Source organism: Rissa tridactyla, chromosome 7, assembly GCF_028500815.1.
Source record: "Rissa tridactyla isolate bRisTri1 chromosome 7, bRisTri1.patW.cur.20221130, whole genome shotgun sequence".
Taxonomy (NCBI): Eukaryota; Metazoa; Chordata; class Aves; order Charadriiformes; family Laridae; genus Rissa; species Rissa tridactyla.
The window spans coordinates 6,537,634-6,559,776 of NC_071472.1; the positions used below are offsets into that span (position 1 = coordinate 6,537,634).

The window sequence follows — 22,143 nt, forward strand, 5'->3', positions numbered from 1 at the left end:
CATCTCAGATGTGTTTGCTTGGTGCTTGTACAGGCCAGGCACTAGAAATGCATGGAGAAGCCCATGTTTGAGCCAGCGGATGTGAACACGCAGCTCCCTAAATCCTCCTCCGTAACGTGGCTGCGCCCTGCCACCCACCTGCGCCCCAGCTGCTAGCCTGAGCTTCAGGTTTTAGTCTACCAGTAAAAGTCAAAGTACATTTTTGGCCTATAGAGCCAGTGCAGAGAAAAGGAGGAGGATGTTCTGTCCTGGATTTTGTTATATTTTGGCATCTACGCTCCTAAACATAAATTATTAATGTTCAAACAGATCATACTTTTTCACAAGCTTGTTCCACGCACGGCCTGATTTACCAACGGCTTCTCTCCTGCCTCTAACTTGCTCCCGCACAGACATCAGGCATCCATCCCAGGCCTCCACGACCTCCGCTTTCTCTGGATACCTGCCCTTTTGCCCTGACTCTCACCTTTGTGATATTTCCCCGCTCTCTCCTTCGCTCTTTCTCCCCTGCCCCCAGCCTTCCGCTGAACTACTCGCGGCTCTTTTGCTGAGGTTTTTTCAGCCTCTCCAATATTTCCTTCTCACGTCTCCGCCTCTCTGGCCCACGAGCGTATGCCATGCACAGGTTTATTAACTACCCATCCGCTAACACGGGGAGGGATGAACAACAGCCGAACCCCGGCAGGAGCAGCATCTGTACGGCTGAGTACCCAGCTACTGACTGTCATGAGATTTTTTCCAAAGCTAATGTCATGGAGATTTCACCTTCCACGTTAGGCTGAAATCGGTCAGTATCTGTCAAATCTAGAAGGCAGAGGGAAAGACAGACAGAAAACCACATTAAAACAAATGCCTAAAATTCCTATGCCCATGAAATGGGATATGTCATTTTAAAAAACAGTTAGGTAAAACTAATGGCCACTTTCAGAAGTGACGTACTTCAAAAGTGAGGTCTGAGGTCTAAGTTCTGAACTCTAGTATCCATTTGTTTAAAAATGAGTCATTATACTTACTTTCATTTCCCATCTGACTTTCTCCCTCTTCTGCCTCTCCTCCCAACACCCCCTGCGAAAGGTAAAACTCTGCACGGGGACTGCACCACCTCCTCAGTACCACGTCTTCACCTGGCCAGAAATAAAGGAACAGAGCATTAAATTACATCTGGTCTCCCACACAAGCGTGCTGTGGATGCCTCCCGTTAGGGCACTCCCAGCTGACGATGGCTCAACACGGCCGGCTGAGGTCACAGAAAAAAGCACGCTCGAAAAACAGCTCAGTCCCCTCCTTCTTCCCCACCTTCACCAAACTACAGAAAACACAAGGTGCATTTTTCTTCCACCAAACATGCGTCCCTTTCACCAGAAAAAGAAATCTCATTTCCACCCGGATTAACCCACAACATGGCAAATCTTGAGAGAAGCTATCCAAAGCATAAATGGCGACGTGTTTCCCCCAGATTTAGATCAATGTAAAGTTTTACAAAAGCGTGTACAGAACGGTTTGAGAGAAACAAATGCAAAATGCCGTGCTGATACTGTAAATCATTTCAAAAAGCATTGAGGCTGGATAATCTCACCCTGGCCCTGTCACAGTGGTGTCGGGGTCGTGTCAGGATGCCCACGAAGATGTAAGGAAAGGCTCGGGGAAGAACACGGAGCCCATTGACCACCAACCAACCTGAGAGGGCCTTCCTGGGAGAGGAAGGGCTGCAGGAGAACACTCCTCTGCCTCCCTCCTTCCCAGGCTATGAGAGTTTACTTCACCCACAGAAGCCTGAGAATCTGCAATGATAATGAAAATGTTAATGCAATCCCAGCTACCTCAGTACTAGGGCGACTAATGATTAAAATATCATGGAAAACATAATGAAGCCGGGTGTTGGGTTTGGTTTTTTTTTTTTAATTTTTATGCACTAACCACAGAAGAAGGCAATTTATCAAAACCATTCACTATATCTGACTAATAGTTTTGTACATTACAGGAATCCACAACTAACGGATGAATGCTGATAAGCTGTAAACCATCTCTCCTCTTGTAAATATTGCAAAGGGTCCAACAGTGCTGCTAATATTACTGCAGTAAAAAAAAAAAAAATAAAAGAAAGAAAAGCTAAAAGCACTTCAGAAGTACAGAAAAAGTCTTTTCACTGTTTTTCACATTTACGTTGCTTTCCTTCCTTTCTCTGGAAAAACGAGAGTCATGCAGCTATGTTATTATGGGCTGCAATCTGATGGCATCACAGTGTTTAAACTGCATTCATCCTAGTTACAGCTTAAATGGCAGAGCCCTAAAGGAACGGCGAGGCGCTGGGGAAAGTTATCAACGCAGCTCAGGGCGTGTTGCCCCTCGAATCGGAGCTGAACGGATGTACCATTAAAATATTAGGCGACACAGAGCTTCTGTTTTAGATAAGCTACAGCTCAGAGAAAATTGATGGGCGATATTGCTTTGCCAGAGCAGTGGTGACGGGGCAGGGAAGAGGAAAAGCCAAGCAGCCTCTCCCCACCATGTAACAGGGAAAAGAGCTTGTGCCACACTGTGCCGGTGCACGACGAGCCTCACAGGGCTCCCGGTCATGCCCCTGCTATTAAGTGTTGCTCAGGAAACATGCAGCGAATTTTCTGCTTTGTATCATTTGCCATCATAACGGCTTCTCCTGACCATTAGAGTTACAAATATTATCAATAAAAATACAAACCCATGATCCCCACTGACTGCTGCTATTGACATAGGATGTGCACTGTGCTATCCCAGTGCCAGTGCAAATATTTCCCCAATTATAGTTTTCCTAAAGTAAAGATACGAATTCTGCCATCCAATGGACTTGCATTTTGACTCTGTAAAAATAACCCCACTGTGAAAGCAATGAGCAGTTTCAAATGGTGAATATCTAAAGTGCAACAGAACCCAATTGAACCTTTACCTGAGAATCATAAAACATTTTAAAAGCAGTAACGGGTGAAATTCAACCTTGTAAGCGGGGCAGCACAGCCTGTACATCACTTAAGTCCTACTTAAGGCCTCAAAAAAGGATTTAGGTGAAACTTAGTTGGTGCATGACATTTGTGCTGACACTGTGCAGAGCTGAGTGCCACCCATTAGTGACTTAACCCCCACAAGCAAGCATTCCTTTGAGGATCATTACTTTTATTGCATCCATAGCTTTTTGCAAAAAAAAAAGGACTGGTTTTTGCACTGCTGTTTCACATTATGAGGAGCCTGGTGGCACGGTCATCTTCTATGGCACGACACCCCGTCCTCTCAGCTGTGCTCCCATCCTGTTACCTGGGTCAGCAGAAGTATTACTACTGAAGACCTTTTATCATGAAGCCGTGGCTTCAATTAATTGCTTCCATGAGCCGTATAACGCTCGCTGATACATCTTGCAGTGCTGGGCGCACAGAGCAATTACCCAGTGGAGGTTTGCTGCTTCCCATTTCAACAACTGCTGCTCCTCTTTTCAAGAGAAATTCACAGGGGAGCAAGGAAGACCCCAAGGAAAAGAATTAAACCAAAACCAACCAGGAACAATAACAAAATCTCTGATAAACCAGAACAGAGCAGCGTGTAAGTGCTACTCTCTAAAGCTTTGTATCTGTCTCACCCTTTCAGAGCAAGCTTTGGAAATCACGGGCTTGGAGAATGGGGGTCTCTGCGATGTCCGAGCCTCAGACTGCACCAGGATCCGAGTGTTTGGCCTTGGCTTCAAGGAGTCGCCCAACCTGCGCTGCGAGGTCACCAGGTTAATTGTAAGCAAGTTCCCGTAGGCTCATAAAGTACTGATGACACAGTAAAACTGTGAGATGTTTATATTAAGGTATTTTACCCTGAACTGTGCCAAGTGCCATCATATCTGAAAGGGGCCTACAAGAAAGCCGGAGAGGGACTTTTTACAAGGGCATGTAGTGGTAGGATGAGGGGTAATGGCTTCAAACTGGAAGAGGGGAGGTTTAGATTAGATATTAAGAAGATATTTTTCACTCTGAGGGTGGTGAGACACTGGAACAGGTTGCCCAGAGAAGCTGTGGCTGCCCCATCCCTGGAGGTGTTCAAGGCCAGGCTGGATGGGGCTTGGAGCAGCCTGGTCTGGTGGGAGGTGTCCCTGCCCAGGGCAGGGGGGCTGGAACTGGATGATCTTTAAGGTCCCTTCCAACCCGAACCATTCTACGATTCCATGATCTCTCACTGCCACAGCAGGGTGCAATACCTTCAAACCCCATTGCCAATACATTTGGTATGAATGAGGGGAGCTGAAGAGGTTCAGCCCTTGCCAGAACTAGTTCCTCGGAAACGCAGAGCTATGCGTTATTGTTAATTTTCTCTGTGGGGTTTTGTTTAACTCTTGTTATGTTCAGCTGCACTGTAGTCTGGTGAAGCCTGAAATCACAATATTATTTCTCATTTTATACATCTGGAGCCTAGTACGCTTGATGGTTCACCTAAACACATTTGAATGCCAAATTTTGTGGTTTAATATAAAGATTCCTCAGCGTAGTTACAGAGGCTCTTATTTGAATTTTCTTAGTCACAATTCAATACCAAGTCAGAAGTTTTAATGACTATTAAAACCAATTCTTCCACTAAAACTGTAATTTTATTGTAAACAACTATACATGGGCAATGCTAGGACTGAATTATTTGGTGTATCAGCACACTCAGATATGAAGGGTTTGATTCATCTCATAAATCCACCTCGTAAAAACCTGATTCCCATTCAGTGCTCACATGCTAATGAGGCACAGCTGAGATTTGCCTGCGACGCCTGCTTAGGGCTCGGTAGGCTCTGGACAAGCGGTGGTGTCTTGTGCAGCTGATGGAGATAAGTAGCAGATATTGCCTTCGAGGAGCAAGGAGCTGGCTGCTGAGCCCCAGGAGCAAACACAAACTTGCTCCACCACGTTACCCTGTCTCATCCCAGCTGCTCATCCCAAGCGCAGACCACAGCACTTCCTAAATCAATAGACCACCTGCATGCATAGACGAGCATGGCTTGCTCTTTACTGTGGGTATAGTATCATCATTTCTTTTAAATAAACCACCTGGAAATGCCTTATATTATTAGTTATAAATACAAGCATATGTTGTCAACTGGAATTTCTTTATATGAACCTTCAGTTTCTGCACTCCCCTTCTGTTTTACTGTAGCGTCTCGATGGCGAATGGATATCAAGAGAACAAGAAACCACGAAAGCAGATTTTCTCAGCTCTGAGGCTGTTGACTGCCAGATTCCTCTCCTGAACCTTACAGAGACAGAGGCTGTGCACTTTGTGGCCGGTGATGAGCCGTTCGCAAGATGGCAAGTGAAAGTAGGAATTTCTTATGTTTCTAAGAAATGATTTAGAAGGAGAAAATCAGTTGTCAGGGTAAATTAAAATACAAAGCACAACTTGCTTCCCTTCAGAAATGAAAATGCCCGTAGAAATACGTTAATGTCATGCAGGGGAAAAAAAACCCAAACCACCAACCAACACAATATGAGTTAAAACAGGTGTCTTTGTAGGCAATCCAAAAGTGCAAATTACAATCACTTCTCCAGGTAATCACCTGAGATTGATGCAGTTGGACTAATCAATTGCTAATCATTAGTATTTCATTTCTGGAAACCCCAGCTCATACTCCTGATTAGGCAGCAAGTATAAGACAGCTTTGACTCTCTGGTTGCAAGACCGGTGCTTGCAGCAGAGCACTGGCTGGCTGCTGGGCAGCAGGTGAGGGCTAGCACGGCATGAGCAGGGATGTCGTGGTCGTGGTCGTGGTCGTGGTCGTGGTCGTGGTCATGGTCATGGTCTCGGTCTTGGTCTTGAACGACTGGAGGAAGAAGCATGTGTGATACCTGCTTGTACCACATTCTCTGCTGTGGTTTTAGCCCCTTTTGTTCACAAAGTGATACCTACTTTCTAAATATTTCCAGAAAATCAGTGCCTTACTGACCCTGCATCTTCTATCCCTGGTCTTGCTCTCAGCCTGGATGGTTGTTTTCCGCATATTTGTTGGGGTGTTTTTAAGATTGAGATCGTTTAAAGGCTCCATAGCTGAGAAAAATATATTGTCATTGCAGGAAGACTGCAGATGTGCTTTGAAAATTGCAGTATGTAGAAATTAAATGCATAAAACACTCGCTTCACTGTGGTGTTACTGCCTGTCCTGCACCCACAGCTGTCCGTACCCCAGATCAGACTGGGGACATGGCTTAGGAGAAACAGAAAGGTGTTTGGTGGCGCATGTTTTCCATCCAGTCATTTATTTTAAATAGATAGGGATTCGTGTTTTAAGAGATTAGTGTAAGATCTCTGTGGGAGCAGAGCCTGACTGTTGGCTGCTGGTGTGGACCTTGCACCTTCCTTCTGGAGAAGGAGCTCTCAGCAGGCAGACACTGAGGCTGAACCAGGAAGGCAGTTCCTGTGCTTAGGGTTCCAAAATTTCTCTAAGGAGATGCTGAACTCTGCCAAAAGTGAGTTGAAATGACACCTCAAGGACCTGAGAGGGAGAAACCCTTGAGTTTCCTGGCCCAAGAGGACAGCTAACATTTTTGCAGGTGCACAGGTCTGTTTCTCCAGCATAACTTGGGTAGCTTCCTCGCAGCTCAGGTGTATTACGATGCAGTTTGCTTTCAAGCACTGCCTTTCAGCCCTGAGGAGGTCTGTACAATTTTTCTCATTTTTTTCCCCCTCAAAACACATATAGAATATCTTTTTTCTTGCGCTCAAGTTCAGGAAAACCTCTGCACCTGAAAGCCTTCTGCCCTTTCCCTCACCTTCAAACCCTGCAGAAAAAACAGGCGTATGGCTATGCAGCGAATGCACAATCAAATCGTCTCAGTCCGTATGCGAACCCTTGTGCTCCTGTGGATCTTTTTGCTGAAGGAATTGGGAAGGCAGAGCTCAGCGCTCGGTTTCAAAGGCAGCTGGCCTTACACGGTGACGAAGAGAGCAAAACGACGGAGCTTTTCAAGATAAAAAATGATTTGAAATGAATTCCACAGATGTTCAAAAATTTGTGCTCCAGAAAATTTCTCGTGAAATTTACTGCAACATTGATCTCCTGGGTTGATAGATACTTTTTCAAATGCCAGTAAAAGATTTTTCAGAACCAAAAATCAAAACAATCCTTTCTGGAAATACCATTGTTCAATATTTTCAGAATCTGTTCCCCTTCCCAATTCAAATTTCAGAGGAATCAGCAGTTTCACAATAGGTCTTTTCACTACCTATGTTGGGGGAAACTCTTCTCAGTGCTCTTTCATTTTATCTGCCTTTGTATTCATGTTTCAGATTTTGCTCATTCTTTCCATGACGTGCTGCCGAACGCAGATAAGAAAGTACATGGGGCTACACCAGAGCGTTTGGTATAATTAGTTTAGATATCAAAATACAAACTCTTACTTGGGCAGCAGATGACTTGGGCTGTCCACACAGATGCCTGGGTGAAGAGGTGAAAGCAAGCAGGTCTCTCATTTACCCTCAGTTTGTTATCGTTGCCTGTATTTATCACGAGCAGGAAAAATATTTGTTAAAAAGTCAGTGAGGCAGAAACTGAACTTCAATTCAGCAAGTTTTTGCAGCTTTCATTTATAAACACTCACGCGAGTCAAACTGTATGTAGATTATGAGTGATACAAACAGCCAAGATTGTTTGATGATGAAGGAAACACTTCAGGCAGAAGTCCCAGACTTCCTGATTGTCCTGACTGCTTATCCAGAAGAAGTGGCTCTTTCTTTCCAGAGGATGCACATGTTCAAGCAATCAAGGCACAACTCTAAGCACGTCTTTGGCTTTTAAGGGCCAACTGAATTTGCTCAGCTTAGGTCTCATTGAAGTATTTGTTCCACATCACTAAGGTGACTAATGGAAAAGCAATTAAAATAGCTGTAAAATAAACCAGTTCTAAAAAAAAAAAAAAAAACGAACAAAAAAACCCACACCAAAATGGATGTTTATAATAGAACGCAGAAAAAAAAATACAGATTTAAAAAAAAAAAACAAATTGGGAAGAGTTACATTTCACTCACAATGCTCACTTCAGACGGAATAATTAGTGCAATTTTATAGCTTTTTATATTTTTCCCCATCTCCCCATTTCTTCACCCATTATTAGTTCACTGGTATTAAGGCAACATTGGATGCTCTGGTAAAAGAATGAAATGAAATTTAAATTGCATTAGGCATAACATACTCTTAATGGAAGCCTTGCTGCCAAGAAGCGCTGTCTTTCAGTGAAGTGCAGGTCTTGAGGGGGGTTGCCTGTTTTATTGTTTTCTCCTCTCAAACTGCAGCATAAGTTCTTTGCGTCTTTTAAAAGAGTTTTTTTACCTTTAGTGTAACACACAATAGTCTAATATTTCAACAGAGTATGATGCCCAGGAAAAAAGTATGTTTTTCCTTAAAGCTATACCAATGAATTTTACTGGACCAATGAATTTGACTGAATTTTTGGACCAATTTAAGTTAGTCCAAAGAATTTGTTTCTCTTCCACAATTTCAAATCGTGAGTGTCCATGAACACTGCCTGTTTACCTCCTTGTGTTGGTTTCTGCAGCAGCAACGCTCTTAGCTTGCAGTGCATTTTGAGCTGAGAAGATGTGATGCTGTGGGAGCGTCTGCTGCATTATGTGCCATGAGCTTTCAAGTCATTCTTAGTGAACTAATAATTGATGTTTTTGATGAAACTTAGTAATTTTTACTCTGTGCACTTCCAGTTATCTTTGTTCGATTTTATATACATTCTTTCCATTTATTAATTGATCAAAAAACTTTATACTCTTGACCTGGTAAAAGTCCTTTGTAAAGGGACTGCAGATGTTTCAGCTTTGGGGGCACAGGAGAGGTGGAGGAGGGCTTGGGGGCTGGTGTTATTGCAAGAGGACGGAAGGGGGACCTGTCCGATCCAAAGCAAAGACCTTGTTAGATCTGCTAAACAGCGGCATTAGTTTGACTGTGAGAAGCCAAAATCTAAAAAATACCCAACAGAAAGGGCTTTGCTTTCTTGATGGTGTTCATCAGTGTTTACAGCGTGGTTTTCAGCAGTATTTTGGGATGTTCCTTAACATTCACGTGTCTCAAGAGGTGTTAGAACACTTCCTCAAAAGCTAACCCTTTCTACGCTAGTCTGGTATCTTTTCATTTTTACTGTAGAAAAAATAAAATATAAGCTCACTTAACCTTTTCTTATTGTGTAAACATCCATATATGAAAAATGCCATGCTAACCTCAGGCTTTCTAAATTACCTACATGTACAGGAAACCATGGGACAGGAGGTGACTCTTCTTCCAATGCACCTTCCTGTGGAACCGGAGCTGTTGCTGTCCGGTATTATCCACTCTAGCAATTTTTTTTTAAGGTTAATTTAAAATCACCTCAATAATATGCATTCTCCTTTTTTTTTTTTTACCCCAGGGAGTTTACTTACTGATTTGATTTGCCATCAGTAAGGAAGTGGTCCTGAATTTCAGCCAAAAATCTTAATTTCATTTCACAACTCCTTGAAAGACACCCTTGCAGTACTTGAGTACCTCCGCAGTTTCCATGAGGGTATTGAAAAAACTCTCAGAAAAAAGATCCTAATGGCAATCAGAAAAGTTGAATGCCAGCTGAGCCAAAAGATTTTTTGGTTATTAATGAACAGTTTCCAGTTTGGAGCACTAAGCAATTTGTTAGCTTGCAGTAGAGCCACTCACAAGTGGTTTAATTTATCTTGCTGGCAAACATCCAGTTCAAGGGGGCAACGGTATACGCTCCAAAATGAGCAGACAGTCTCCATATGGAACATTATTACTTATAAGGATGATTTTTGTATCATTTAGATCACTAACGATGGCTTCCAGTACAGTAATTCCAGAGTGCTGACCCTGTACGACGCAGTCTGCCAGGCCTGCCAATTCCACCCAACCGGACTTTGTAAATTAAAGGTAATTTAAAGAGCATAAAGGTTTAATATGGATCGTTCATCCCTTCCTCAGCCCTCTCCCTCGCTTTGATGTACTGTGTGCAATAACTGCTTTAGAAGAGGAAAATCTATTTCATAGGTCGGCTGCAGAGCTAACACTTTTCTCTCTTTCACAAGCTCCTTTCTGTGATTTTTTTTTTTTTCCCCATATTTACATGGGGAATGAATACCTGATAGAGCGTGCTTTATGATGGACCTTTCACAGACAGACACTTTCAGACAGACGACGGTTGACAATATTTGTACTTTGCAGCTGTTAATGGAAGTAAGTAGACTGAGGAGTCTCCCCCGAAAGGCAGTTTAACTTCACTTTTGAAGTGTCGCTATTACACCTCTCCTACCCTGTTTGGCGAGGGCACTGTAACTGTAAGCTATATCATTTCTATACCCTTTTTCTGCCTTAGCAAGAGGTATACTGATACGCACGTTATACAGTTTTTGTCACGTGAAAACAGCCTTGAGAGAACACAAAACATTCTAGCTTACATTAAACGCCGCTGAGCACAAACATATAGTACTTTGACAGTTTCAAACCCGTAATCAAAAGCCCAGTGCTGCGTTTTAAACTGCCAACATGCCAGAAACTGCCTGGAGAGCACTACAGCTCCCTGTTGTCCTGTGGACTTATTAGTGTAATGTCCCCCATCCCTTAAAAAAGAGCTTCCCTGCTCTTATTTTCTGCAGGGTCGTGTTAGACAACTTCTCTGTTTTTCAGCGGGGCTGTAAAGAAACTTTTGGAGGGTTTGGGGATATTTGAATGCGCTGATCCTGCTTTCCTACCCGGAGGCAAGTAGGAATGAATAGGAGACCACCAGCCTACATTTTTATAAAATGAAGATTAATCAGGTGTATCAACTCATTTGCCTCACTGTTCTCATTAACTCTAATGGGAAAATGCAGGTTTCAAACTTGCACTGATTGCAGGAATGTACCAGTTACCAAAATAAAATGAAAGTTCAAATTTTTTCAAATAAATCAGTGAATAGAAATTACTTTATAGGCCCAAGCAGGGCAAAACCACTTAAATTTCAGATTAAAATAATTGTGTCAGAATCATTTCAATTAAAGCTAGGGTGGTTTTTTTATCAAAGGCTTTCCTTATTCTTACATTTTTGAAATATATATGTTTTCTCAATATGCTGGTGTTCTCTAGGGATTATAATAATTTCTATCCCAAAATGCTTCAAGGGACTATTTGAACTAGGCCTCCAATTGCATCAGCCCACATTCTAATTACCCCTCTTATAACATTACTTTGTAATACCTAAATTGCTTCCAGAAAAGGTGTTTCAATTAGGGGACATTTTATATCAGGCCATTTCACATTCTGTACCACACTACCACATCAGGAAAAGCGCCTTTTCCATCAGAACATCAAGCCTTTGAAAACAACAATGTAATAAAATCTAATTAACGTCCAGATTTTAATGCTGGAGGTCTGTCATGTTCTATCATGCTGGGGCAATTACAAGAGTCCTTTTTGTTTCTCTACCTTACCCATTATTCTTAAAGTGGTATTATTTAAAATATCGACTAATATACTTTGCAAAAGAAGTTTGAGAAACCAATAAAGCAGTAGATAGAAACCACAAGGCCAGTTATAGGACACACACCGGTCTCAGAAAAGCAATGTGCGTTCAGAGGAGGGAAGAGGAAAAATGTATTTGGGCCCTGGCAGCTTCTCCCTCCTGCCGTCCCGCTATAGCAGTGACATCCCCTCTGTTCCCAACAGAGCCCCACGTGTTCCTGGGAGTCAAATAAAGTCCCATCTGCAGGTGTGCCCCAACAGAGGCTACAAGCAAAAGGCATAAGTGTGCCACAGGACCTTCTCGTGGTGTGGATGTTCAATTACATCCATTAATTGCATCCCTGCCTTTGCTCCTCAGACAACCCAAGTGTCTTCAGCCCACCCAGAAGCCACAAGGCCTCCCTGGCCCTGGTGGCCACCCTAACTAGGAGAGGACCAGGTCAGCTTTAAAGGCTGCTGTGCCCACAGTGCACCGCACAAAGTCCTGCTGGGACCTTCTGCCCAACCCAGGCAACGTCAATGTGTTTAGCTGTTGTTTACAACTTTCTCACAGAAGCCTAAAATCTAATGCAGTTCTTTATTCTGCTTTTACATCATTGCTTTTTCTTTTTTTTTTTTTTTTTTTTTTATGAAGCACCTCCAGAAATAATTAAGTTACCAGAAGAGGATTCCAAAATTTCAAATGGAGCTTTTATCCAGTCTCAGTTTTTGTTAATCTCACGGAGCTCACTTTTGAGCGTTACTTAATAATCATCATATTAGCAGTCACAGCTGGGAATAATGATCACATCCACTACATAAGCGTGGAAATGAAAAACGCACTCATCTATAGCAAGTAACATCACATGTTGACTAAGCTAAAACATTCGCAGCGACAAGGATATCACAGTTGAAAACTTACATATCTTGTTTTCTCCTGGTTGGGAGAAAGTACCAGCATTTAAAATGCTACTATTTTATTGTTTCAAGAGACAAGTGAGTTTCTGCTTACCTCCAGAAACTGTTAACTGCTCATTTCTTATCTTTCTTATTTCTTTTTTTCCTTACCACAACCTACCACCCATTTTTATTTCCTTTTTTGGCAGGAAAATACTTGTAATATAGATGGACTTTGCTATGGTGAAGGAGAGTCAAGCCCTACCAGTCCTTGCCTTCTCTGTGAACCTGACATTTCTAAGTTCACCTGGTCTATTAATGAAAGTAAGACAGTTTTTTTCTAAGATTTAGAAGCACTTAGCTGGGAGTTTATGACTTGGTCTATGAAATACCTGGTTCCTTCATTTGGCTAACATGAATCTATCCTGCACAAAAGTGCACGTGGACTGTTGGCAATGAGAATAATTGGGTGCACCAGAAGTGCAGGCTGACCAGAAGCAGACAGTACCCCACCGCGTGCACTATGCGTCCAGGCACGTATCTTCTTCTGGCTGAAACCTGACAAATCTCAAATTAATAAAACCAAAATAACACCTGAAAATTAAACAGTTGATACGCCAGTGCCCCATGCAGTGCCCAAAAATACATCTGTCATCCTCTCGCAGGTATGAATCTTTAAGGGAACAATTTTGGGAAAACACTGCTATTAAAAGACTGCTGTATATTTTTGGTATCTGGAAGAATTGTTTTCTTTCCCTGAGCCAAATCCTATGAAATGCCACACAAAAGACCTTGGCTTGTCAGGGAGTGTAAGTGATAGGGATCAGCCGCTCATTACCTTCACTGCCCCAGAACCTAAAGGCTCGCCTGCAGCCCGTGATAGCAGGGGTCACAGAGAAGGCTGCCTTTTGAAGCATCTCCTGAATGCTAAGGATTTAATTGTAGCTTTTTTCATGGCTACATCCCCATTGTAAACAAAAGCCGTTACTTGCCACATGCTTTACAGATAATACATGTTTCTAGCAGCATTATCCTCACAGCGCCCATGTGCATCTGGTCAATAGAAAGACTATATTACCACTTTTAAGTAGATTCATGTGTTGGTTCTAAAAAGAGTTTCTCTGCGCTTTTAAGTTCTGTAAACACAAGCAAATTACAGAGAGGTATGTGAGTGACAAAGCAAAGCCAGTTTGCTTTGTTTGTTTGCAGTTTTATATTCTTTTAGGGTGACTAGGTCAGCATGACCCTTCTGGAAGGAGAGGAAGATTGCTCTTGTCCTTGGGGAACAGCTGGGGATGCTCAGGCACAGAGGCTCCTAGAGAGCGCAAGGTACGGCAGCAGGAGCAGCGAGAGCTGTAACACAACGGCTGGAGTCCACAGCTCCGGCGGACACACTGCCAAGGAGAGAGGCGAGCAGACACGCTCTCCTCAGAGGTGACAGAAATGCCTTTGAGAAGGACCAGAAAGGACCCAACAGTTTCCAACAACACAAGAAGTCACAAGTTGTCTGAAATCAATTTTAGAAGGAAGAATACAATAAGAAGGGAGAGAGTTGTTCATGAATCCTTTTAATTCCTGTTTCAGGCTCTCCACTTTGAATTTTCTCTATTTAAAAAGATACCCCTCTAGTTTATGTCCTAAAAAATCCAGCTTTTGGAATTTAAACTCCCTGCCAGGAAAAACTGTAGGAAGAATCCATCCCAAGTGTTGGCCAACTACAAATCCCATAGGATGTTACTTGTACGAGTTGTTAAAATGCCTACAGGTAAGCTGGACCTGAAGAAGTTCACTCTTCAATGATTTCAAAATTTAAAAATATTGAAAAGAAATTCTAAAGAATTCTAAAGAAAAGAAATTGTCAGACTTGTTTTCAAAATTGTGAAAACCTTTTTAAAAGTTCTGCAACAGTTGGGAGCGTATATATATATTCACCGGATGGCGAGGAGATCTCTGTGGAATTAGAAACACCTTTATTCACAGACTACTTCCAGAACATCTGATTTTATGTTATTTTGCGCCTACAATTTCCCATTAGCCTCCATCCAGTTAGCACCTTTGTGTTTATCTGCAAATGCATACCCAGCATCAATATTTCATTGATTACTTTGGGCACAACTTTTATGGGCTCCATGGTTTAAGTGTTTGGGAAATAAAAGTTAAATTAATAGATGGAAGCTTTCAACAGTTATGCCAGGACAATCTGCTGGACAAGCAGTTTAGAAAGCTCTGGTAGCACAGCAGCAATGAGTGGAGAGACACATTTAAATAATTGCATAATGTGAGACATGGTATGGAAAGCAAAGCTTGATAAAAGGATATGCACCACAAAAAAACCCTAATGACGACTTCCCACAAGCATAATGCACGGGACACATGCAGTCCTTATGAGACCACGTATATAGTTCATAGTTTTAGAGTGTGTCTTGAAATTAAACCTCGGTATTAGAAATGTTCTTTAAGTTAAACATAACTATGGTCAAATTCCATTGTGAGAAGATTCCTTTAAATATCAATATATGTCAATTTGTACTGCTGGTTAAAAATGGCTTGAGACTGAGGAGGGGTAGGATACGGAGACGAAATTCCCAGCCCTGCATGGAGCTGCTGTCACCTCAGGATACTCATCCAATCTTACTTTTCCTTGGTTTCTAATTATAAAATATAATACTTTTCTCTACCTCGTCCTCCTTACCTATTTATATCATAAGTACTGTCAGGTAGTGTTTGTCTTCCACCGTAAAACAGCCTTGTACGATTAGGCTTTTATCTTCATTAAGGAAATACTGAATGTAAACACCACCACCAGAAATAACAGTGCCAATGGTGACACGATATGCACTACTGTCACTGGGGACAGAGAACCTCAGCATCGCTGACGTACCTCTGCTGGCTCTGAGAAGACCTTTATTCCTGATGAAATGTCCAGCTGAATTCAGTCAAACTGCTGAGGCTTAATTGCTATTCACGTGTAAAGGCAGGAGAGTCTACTCAATGGAAGAGTCACACAATTATTTCCCCCCCCTCCAAGTTGCCCAGGCGATTCATTTGCCATTCATCATTTTGAGATTTAGTTTACTTATATTTAAATGTATAGGGAGACTGAGCGGTAGATAGAATAAATATATATTTATGTAAGTAAGTGTTAGAAGTACAAATAATTAAAGTTTTAGTGAGAATTGGGGGACTAGTGGGAGGTTATAGAAGTCACGTCTGATCTCCTCCCATGTAACAGATAACTCACCAAAAGTAATCAAAGTTCAATATGGGAGAAAAGTTCAGTATGGGGCATGAAAAAAACAGGAGGAAAAAGGTATACGTTTTTGTAAAGCCATTTGCTGCCTCTAACATCTAAATTGCCTCCTCCGCCAGTCCAAGGGTACATTCTGTACCTTGTTCTTTGAGAGAACTCCTACAAAGACCCGCGCTGTGAATCTTTACATGGGAGAAACTGGAATTTATGTAATCGTGGTTTCATTTTTGCTGTTTAGACAACCTGCCTCCTGTGTTCCAGGCCCCCTCCAGCCAGCTGCTGACATTTATTGGTGAGAATTTTGTTTACCAGTTAATAGCAGCGGATCCGGAAGGGTCAGCTGTGCTATTCATCTTAGAGGCTGGGCCGCAGGATGCCAGGCTCTCTCCCGCTGGCCTTCTCATCTGGAAAGTTGATTCAGAAGAAATGCAGACCTTTGAATTCACCGTGGCGGATGAATGCAACGCACAGAGCAGATACTCGATTGAGGTAAGGAAACGAACACTTTAAAGAGAAAACAAAACAAACCTGTTTATCATGTCAGCGCTTTGGTGCAATTGTCATTATAGCTAATCATTTGTTACTGTCTTGAAAGCTAAGACTTCAGCTATTTCCTCATAACTGTATATTACCCAGCACTGCAATAATGATCAATTAATGGAATAAATATCTCCGAGAACATAGAAACTATATATACAAGGAACAAGAAAGAGTGCTATTGATTGCTGTTTGAAAGAACACTCTTGCAGAGCCTTTTAATGGTTCATTAATCTGCTTTAAAATTCACATTCTGCATTTGGATTGCAGAAAAAAGCATATAACATAAAAGACCAAGTTTTAGCTATAAAAGGAAAATTATAACTCATTCTCAATGATATTTTTAGAGGGTGTCTTGCTCTTATGTCATTACTCCATGCTTTAAGTTTCTTGGCAGAGCTTGTGCATTGCTTTGTCTTTATTGTATAGCTTAACATTAATCCTGCGATAGGATGAGCTAATAAAGTGGGATGCAGAGTCTTGACACAAGAACAGTTTTGTGAAGAAAAGGTTTTTTTCCTAAAGATTCCAGTTTTTGCTCATTCAAACCACTATCGTCAAAAATACCAATCTGCTGAACCTACACAGCAAAGGGGAAACTGGTGTCTAGATACAGTTTTAAATGGAAACATCTCAAACAAGACCTATGTTTAACTAGGTGAGTTAATAGAGAGGTCTGAATCTGTTGAAATGCTGTTCTTGTACATATGTAAAATAAAACTATGGTCCTCTCTTCCCTGAGGACCAGCTAAGGAATTCCACAATCATGTTCCTGCCTGGGAGCCATTTGTGATGTGAAACAGTAAGGAGGGCAGGCAGGCAAAGAGAAAGGATTTTTCATTTCTTCTTTGAAGAATAAGGAACAAATTCTGCCCTCAGATACTATGTAAAAACTGCTGTTATAGCAACTAGGATTTTTTTGTCTTAAAAGAAGTTAGAATGTGCCCCTAAATGATAAAAAAAATATCCCTTCAAAGTCAAGCTTTCAGTCAAATAAGAATGCTGAGTATGAGACCATCTATCTAGACAAAGGAAATTGGTTAGAAATAAGTTTTCATAATACTAGAAAACATGTTTGCACTGCAAATCTACCCTTCCTAAAGGGTAACAATGCACCTCTCAGCTGTAATTATTTGGAGGAATCTTACCACAGCTCCCTGTTGCCTTCCTCAGGTTGGAGTGAAGCCCTGCAGCTGCCTCAATGGTGGGACATGTGTTACCAATATTAAATTCCCTCCAGGCCTTGGTGAATACCTCTGCTTATGTCCGAATGGATTTGATGGAGAATTTTGCCAGGAAGATATTAATGACTGCAAATCAAACCCCTGCGGCAGCGGGACGTGCGTGGACGGTGTGGATAGCTACTTTTGTAAATGTCCCTCTGGTCTGGGAGGTAACGCCTCACTGTTTCCATCTCTGATTTAACTAGAGGTTTATTGTGCTGCAGGGTTTGAGTGCAGCATGACCACAAGCATCTGCCAAATGGACTACAGAAGCCTCCTCTTCTGCTCTCGTGGCTTAGCTTTAGACAGACAGAAAATGTGCAAAATCAGCTACCTAATTATCCATGCTCAAGGAAGGAAAAATGACCTGAAACTCTGTGGTCCTGAGATGATCACTTAAGGAGGCCATGAACCTCCCTGATCTCAGTTTCCACCTGCTTATTTCCCATGGATTTGTCCATCCCTGAGACGAGCTAGGAGAAGGCTTAGTGGAAGAGAGAAAAGGCAAAGATCCAGGACCCTTTTGCACTCCACAGGATTTTACTAAATTAAGCCAATGAAAGAACCAGCAATGAATGATTTTTCTAGGTCTAGGAAGGAGAAGTAGATATGGAAAACATGCAAAAATAAATCGTCCTTTAGTCCCACTTGAAGCTTCGTTAAATTTAAGCATTAGAAAACCACAAACCCATTAGGGTGTCAGGCATGCTGATGGAACAAATCTGACTTTTTAAACAGTTCAGGGCAGGCCACAATATGATTTTACGAGATGCAGGGAAGAGGGAGGATCACTGCACCAAAAAAGGTTCTTTTAGAACAGCAGAATGGAAAACGTGGAGAGGAGAGGAACGAAATGCAGGGAGGCCAAAGAGGTGGATGCAAGACACACAGTGCAAACAGGAAAACTTGAAATGTGGGGAGAAAGAGAAGCATCTAATAGGCAATATAAAAGAGGAGAGAACATGTTGGTACTTATCATGCAACTTATAGTCGGCTTCACTGCAACGAGGACATCTGTGAATGATTCACACACGTGAAAAAGTACTTGTGACAGCATGCGGACGACGACTCCCCCGTGCTCTGCAGGCTGGAACCAGCAGAGCCAGCCTCTCTGCTGAATTAAGCTTCTGGAGTCTGGCAGAGCTGAGTCACTGTTGGGTCTCACAGAGTGCCTACCACCTCCTCCAAGCTGGGAACCGCGCTCCAGCTGTGCGTAACACTACTCGCTTCCAACACAACAGAGTTTCACATTGGCCTAAACACGCCTGCTCCTGGAGTTTCACGGGTGTTGTCATCTTTTCATTTGCAGTTCAGCTCTTCAGGAGGTACAAGGCAAATCTGAACATACAGGACTTGACCAGGATTTCTAAAGCTGGCTCTTGCTTAGCTTTGCAAACACAGGGCCATGGAAAATAACGGTCACGGGAAAGTAAAGACATTGTGTTGCTACCCATTCTTGTCAAATTGGTCTCCTGCAAATTAAAGGTGCTAACAGAAATGATGTTAGAGTATCTCTTCGATCAGAACCATTTCAAAAGCAGAGTAAGAAATAAACACCTTAAGGTGAGCTCGGATTTCAGTCCTTGGACCTGTCAAAAACCCTACTCTGTTCACGTATGAAAGCATAAATGAATTAATGAGACCCGTAACATTGGCTGCTGTGCAGTGCTATAGGTTTGAAAAATCCAGTAGAAGTAACATCAAATTCACCTAATTATTACTGCAGTGGATCTGCTCCTGTTGTGCGATCATCACCAGTTTCCCACTGCTGCCCTTCTCACTTTCTGCGGTGTTGCACATAGACGGGGTGAAATCAAGCTCTCTTATTCCACGTAAAATAGTCTGCCATAATTACGATGCATTGTTTATAAATTCACACGGAGCGTACTCTGAAATGAGGTTCTCATTCTTACACAAACAGTAACGAATGAAATATCCAACGCTTGAAAATAACACACTTGAAAGCAACATACAGCTGGCTCTAGAGACAAGCACACAGGACACCTTGGTGGCCGGAGAAACACAGTCTTCCTGAACCCTTAATTCTTGACAGGTTAAATAAATGCCCGTTGTTTTAGCTGTACTTCCATTGCCAAAAAACGCTAAAACACAAGTAACAACAGAAAAAAAAAACAGATATGATTGAGTGAAACAGGAATACATCTCAAAGTTTTAATAGCAGGTGAAAAATTATAAGCAAGTGGAGCTGAAAGCCAGCTGGGAAGTAGATGATTTTACTTCAGGGCAAGTTCTGTGACAACAATAAAAGCTCATCCATGATGCTGTGTTTATGTCTCAATTCCCCAGAAAACCATCAATAATCTAATGAGAAGGCAATGCTATACTGCTCGCGTGACAGCACCACTTCACCGTCAAATGTTTACAAATGATAGTGAACAGGTAGAAGAAACGAAAAGTTAACTCTTTTGCGAGCTTTCCAAACACCATTGCAAGAGAAGCAGCAGCACAGGGAGCACGGCGTGTTGCTAATTCAAACAATTCAAGTGCCTCAGTGCCTCTCAGGCCATGTGAGGGTATAACATAGGAATGGGAACAAGGCAGGGAGAGAAGCCATAGGAAAATATGGGAGAAGGATTACTCCAAAATTATGGGTTGGGGCAATCCCGAGCACAAATCCAGGCTGGGTAGAGAATGGATTGAGAGCAGCCCTGAAGAGAAGGACTTCGGGGTATTGGTGGTTGAGAAGCTCAACATGAGCCAGCAACGTGTGCTCACAGACAGAAAGCCACCCGCATCCTGGGCTGAATCAAAAGAAGTGTGGCGAGCAGGGCGAGGGAGGTGATTCTGCCCCTCTACTCTGCTCTGCTGAGACCCCACCTGCAGTACTGAGTCCAGCTTTGGAGTCCTCAGCACAAGAAGGACACGGACCTTTGGAGTCCTCAGCACAAGAAAGACAAGGACAAGGACAAGGACAAGGACAAGGACAAGGACAAGGACAAGGACAAGGACAAGGACAAGTCCAGAGGAGGCCACAAGGCAGATCAGAGGGCTGGTGCACTCTCCTATGAGGACAGGTTGAGAGAGTTGGGGTTGTTCAGCCTGGACAAGAGAAGGCTGCGAGGAGACCTTATAGTGGCCTACCAGTACTTAAAGGGGGCCTACAGGAAAGCTGGGGAGGGACTCTTGATCAGGAAGTGTAGTGATAGGATGAGGGGTAATGGCTTTAAACTGAAATAGGGTAGATTTAGATTAGATATTAGGAAGAAATTCACTACTGATGAGACACTGGAACAGGTTGCCCAGAGAAGCTGTGGCTGCCCCATCCCTGGAGGTGTTCAAGGCCAGGCTGGACGGGGCTTGGAGCAACCTGGTCTAGTGGGAGGTGTCCCTGCCCAGGACAGTGGTTTGGAACCAGATGATCTTTAAGTTCCCTTCCAGCTCTAACCATTCTATGATTCTGTGTACCATTCATTAATATAAAATTGGGGCAGCGGGGAAGACGGAATTATAATTTCATTTTACTTTTCATGAAACTGTAAAAAAACCCCAAGATTTGTTCATGGTGTATTATAACCACAGAGTCCCTAAATGAGATTGCCTGCTCCTTTAGAGGCAACTTTGTGTGAACACAGTCAAAAAGCCTTTCTCTGCATCTGTAGGTGGTCAGCTACTCTTGAGGCATAAAAGGACTTTATCTTCTCAGCCAGTTTCCCATGCCGGGATGGAGAAACAGATATTTCAACCTTGCAACCTGTAGATCTTTTATTCCTATTATCTTTATTTGTCATGTAGCAGTGCCAAGAGAATTGAGACTCCCTCGTGTTGCAGTGCACCGGAGGTCGCGCAAACAGAATAATTGACACGTCCTGTTGCAGACAGTTTTCTGTCCATTTCTGCTGGTTCTTTAGCAACTTTCAGACAAGTTTCAGACTTTGCAAACATTTGTCCTCAGGCTCAGCTGAATTGTCATTTATGCCCAAATTGATCAGATACTGTTTAAAATCAAATCCCTCTGAGTGAAATGAAGTGCTTGCATAGTTCCACCTTTACTTTACAAGAATCAGTCAAGTGACTGAATTTTGAAATTTAGCTTTTTATTTATGGTGTTCCTTTGCTTTTTGTAATTCCCTCATCTTTGAGATTTTAAAGCCAGCACTTTGCGGCAAAAATAGAGTGTGTAGGAGGGAGGAGAGGGGACAGGGGGAGAAGTGGCTGTTGTTACTGAAACTGGGGACTTCCTTCCTGCTTTCATTGACTGTGGTATCATGTTTAATCTTTATATGATACTCAGAGAAAGAAAATAATTATTAATCTAATCAGAGGGTAACTCATTCAATATTTTCCAAAATGTGATGTCTAAATAATTTCCCAAAGCACCATCAGAAAGCAGTATCAGAGAAAAGCAACCTGATGCTATGAATGTGCTAATTAAATTATACAATAGAAATAGTAATCCAAGACGTTAACAAGGGAGGAAACAAAGTAAGTTAAAGCTCTGTGACACTATGTGGTGTCTGACTTAAATGAAAGAACCAAGAAGCAAGCAAAACCAGAACAACATACCTTGAGATGGCACCAAAAAAGGGACACGGCTTTTGCACTGCTCTTCATTTTTTTCCCACAAGACAAAGCAGGCATGAGAAGGTGTCACTAGCTTTTTTAGGCAGCTCAATCAATAGAGACTTCAATTTGAGATTTTTACATGGAGATGTATTTTGAACTTGAAAGGAGTAGTGGGAGCTACCTGAAATGCTGAAGCGATGACAGATTATGTTGTAGAAGGTGAATAGTATTGCTCTCATTTTACCATCCTGTAACTGAGA

The 22,143-nt window shown here is 42.3% G+C and overlaps 1 protein-coding gene across 5 annotated transcripts in view; it reads left to right on the top strand.

Moving 5' to 3' along the window:
• LOC128912844 (von Willebrand factor D and EGF domain-containing protein-like) overlaps window positions 1–22,143 on the top strand; it is a 186,160-nt gene that overhangs the window by 96,661 nt on the left and 67,356 nt on the right. For all 5 annotated transcript variants that reach the window (XM_054209491.1, XM_054209493.1, XM_054209490.1 and 2 more), the window contains 6 exons: window positions 3,613–3,749; window positions 5,146–5,307; window positions 9,803–9,907; window positions 12,559–12,673; window positions 15,838–16,088; window positions 17,310–17,529. In XM_054209491.1, the coding sequence (XP_054065466.1) occupies window positions 3,613–3,749; window positions 5,146–5,307; window positions 9,803–9,907; window positions 12,559–12,673; window positions 15,838–16,088; window positions 17,310–17,529 (990 nt within the window). The remainder of the gene's footprint in view (window positions 1–3,612; window positions 3,750–5,145; window positions 5,308–9,802; window positions 9,908–12,558; window positions 12,674–15,837; window positions 16,089–17,309; window positions 17,530–22,143) is intronic.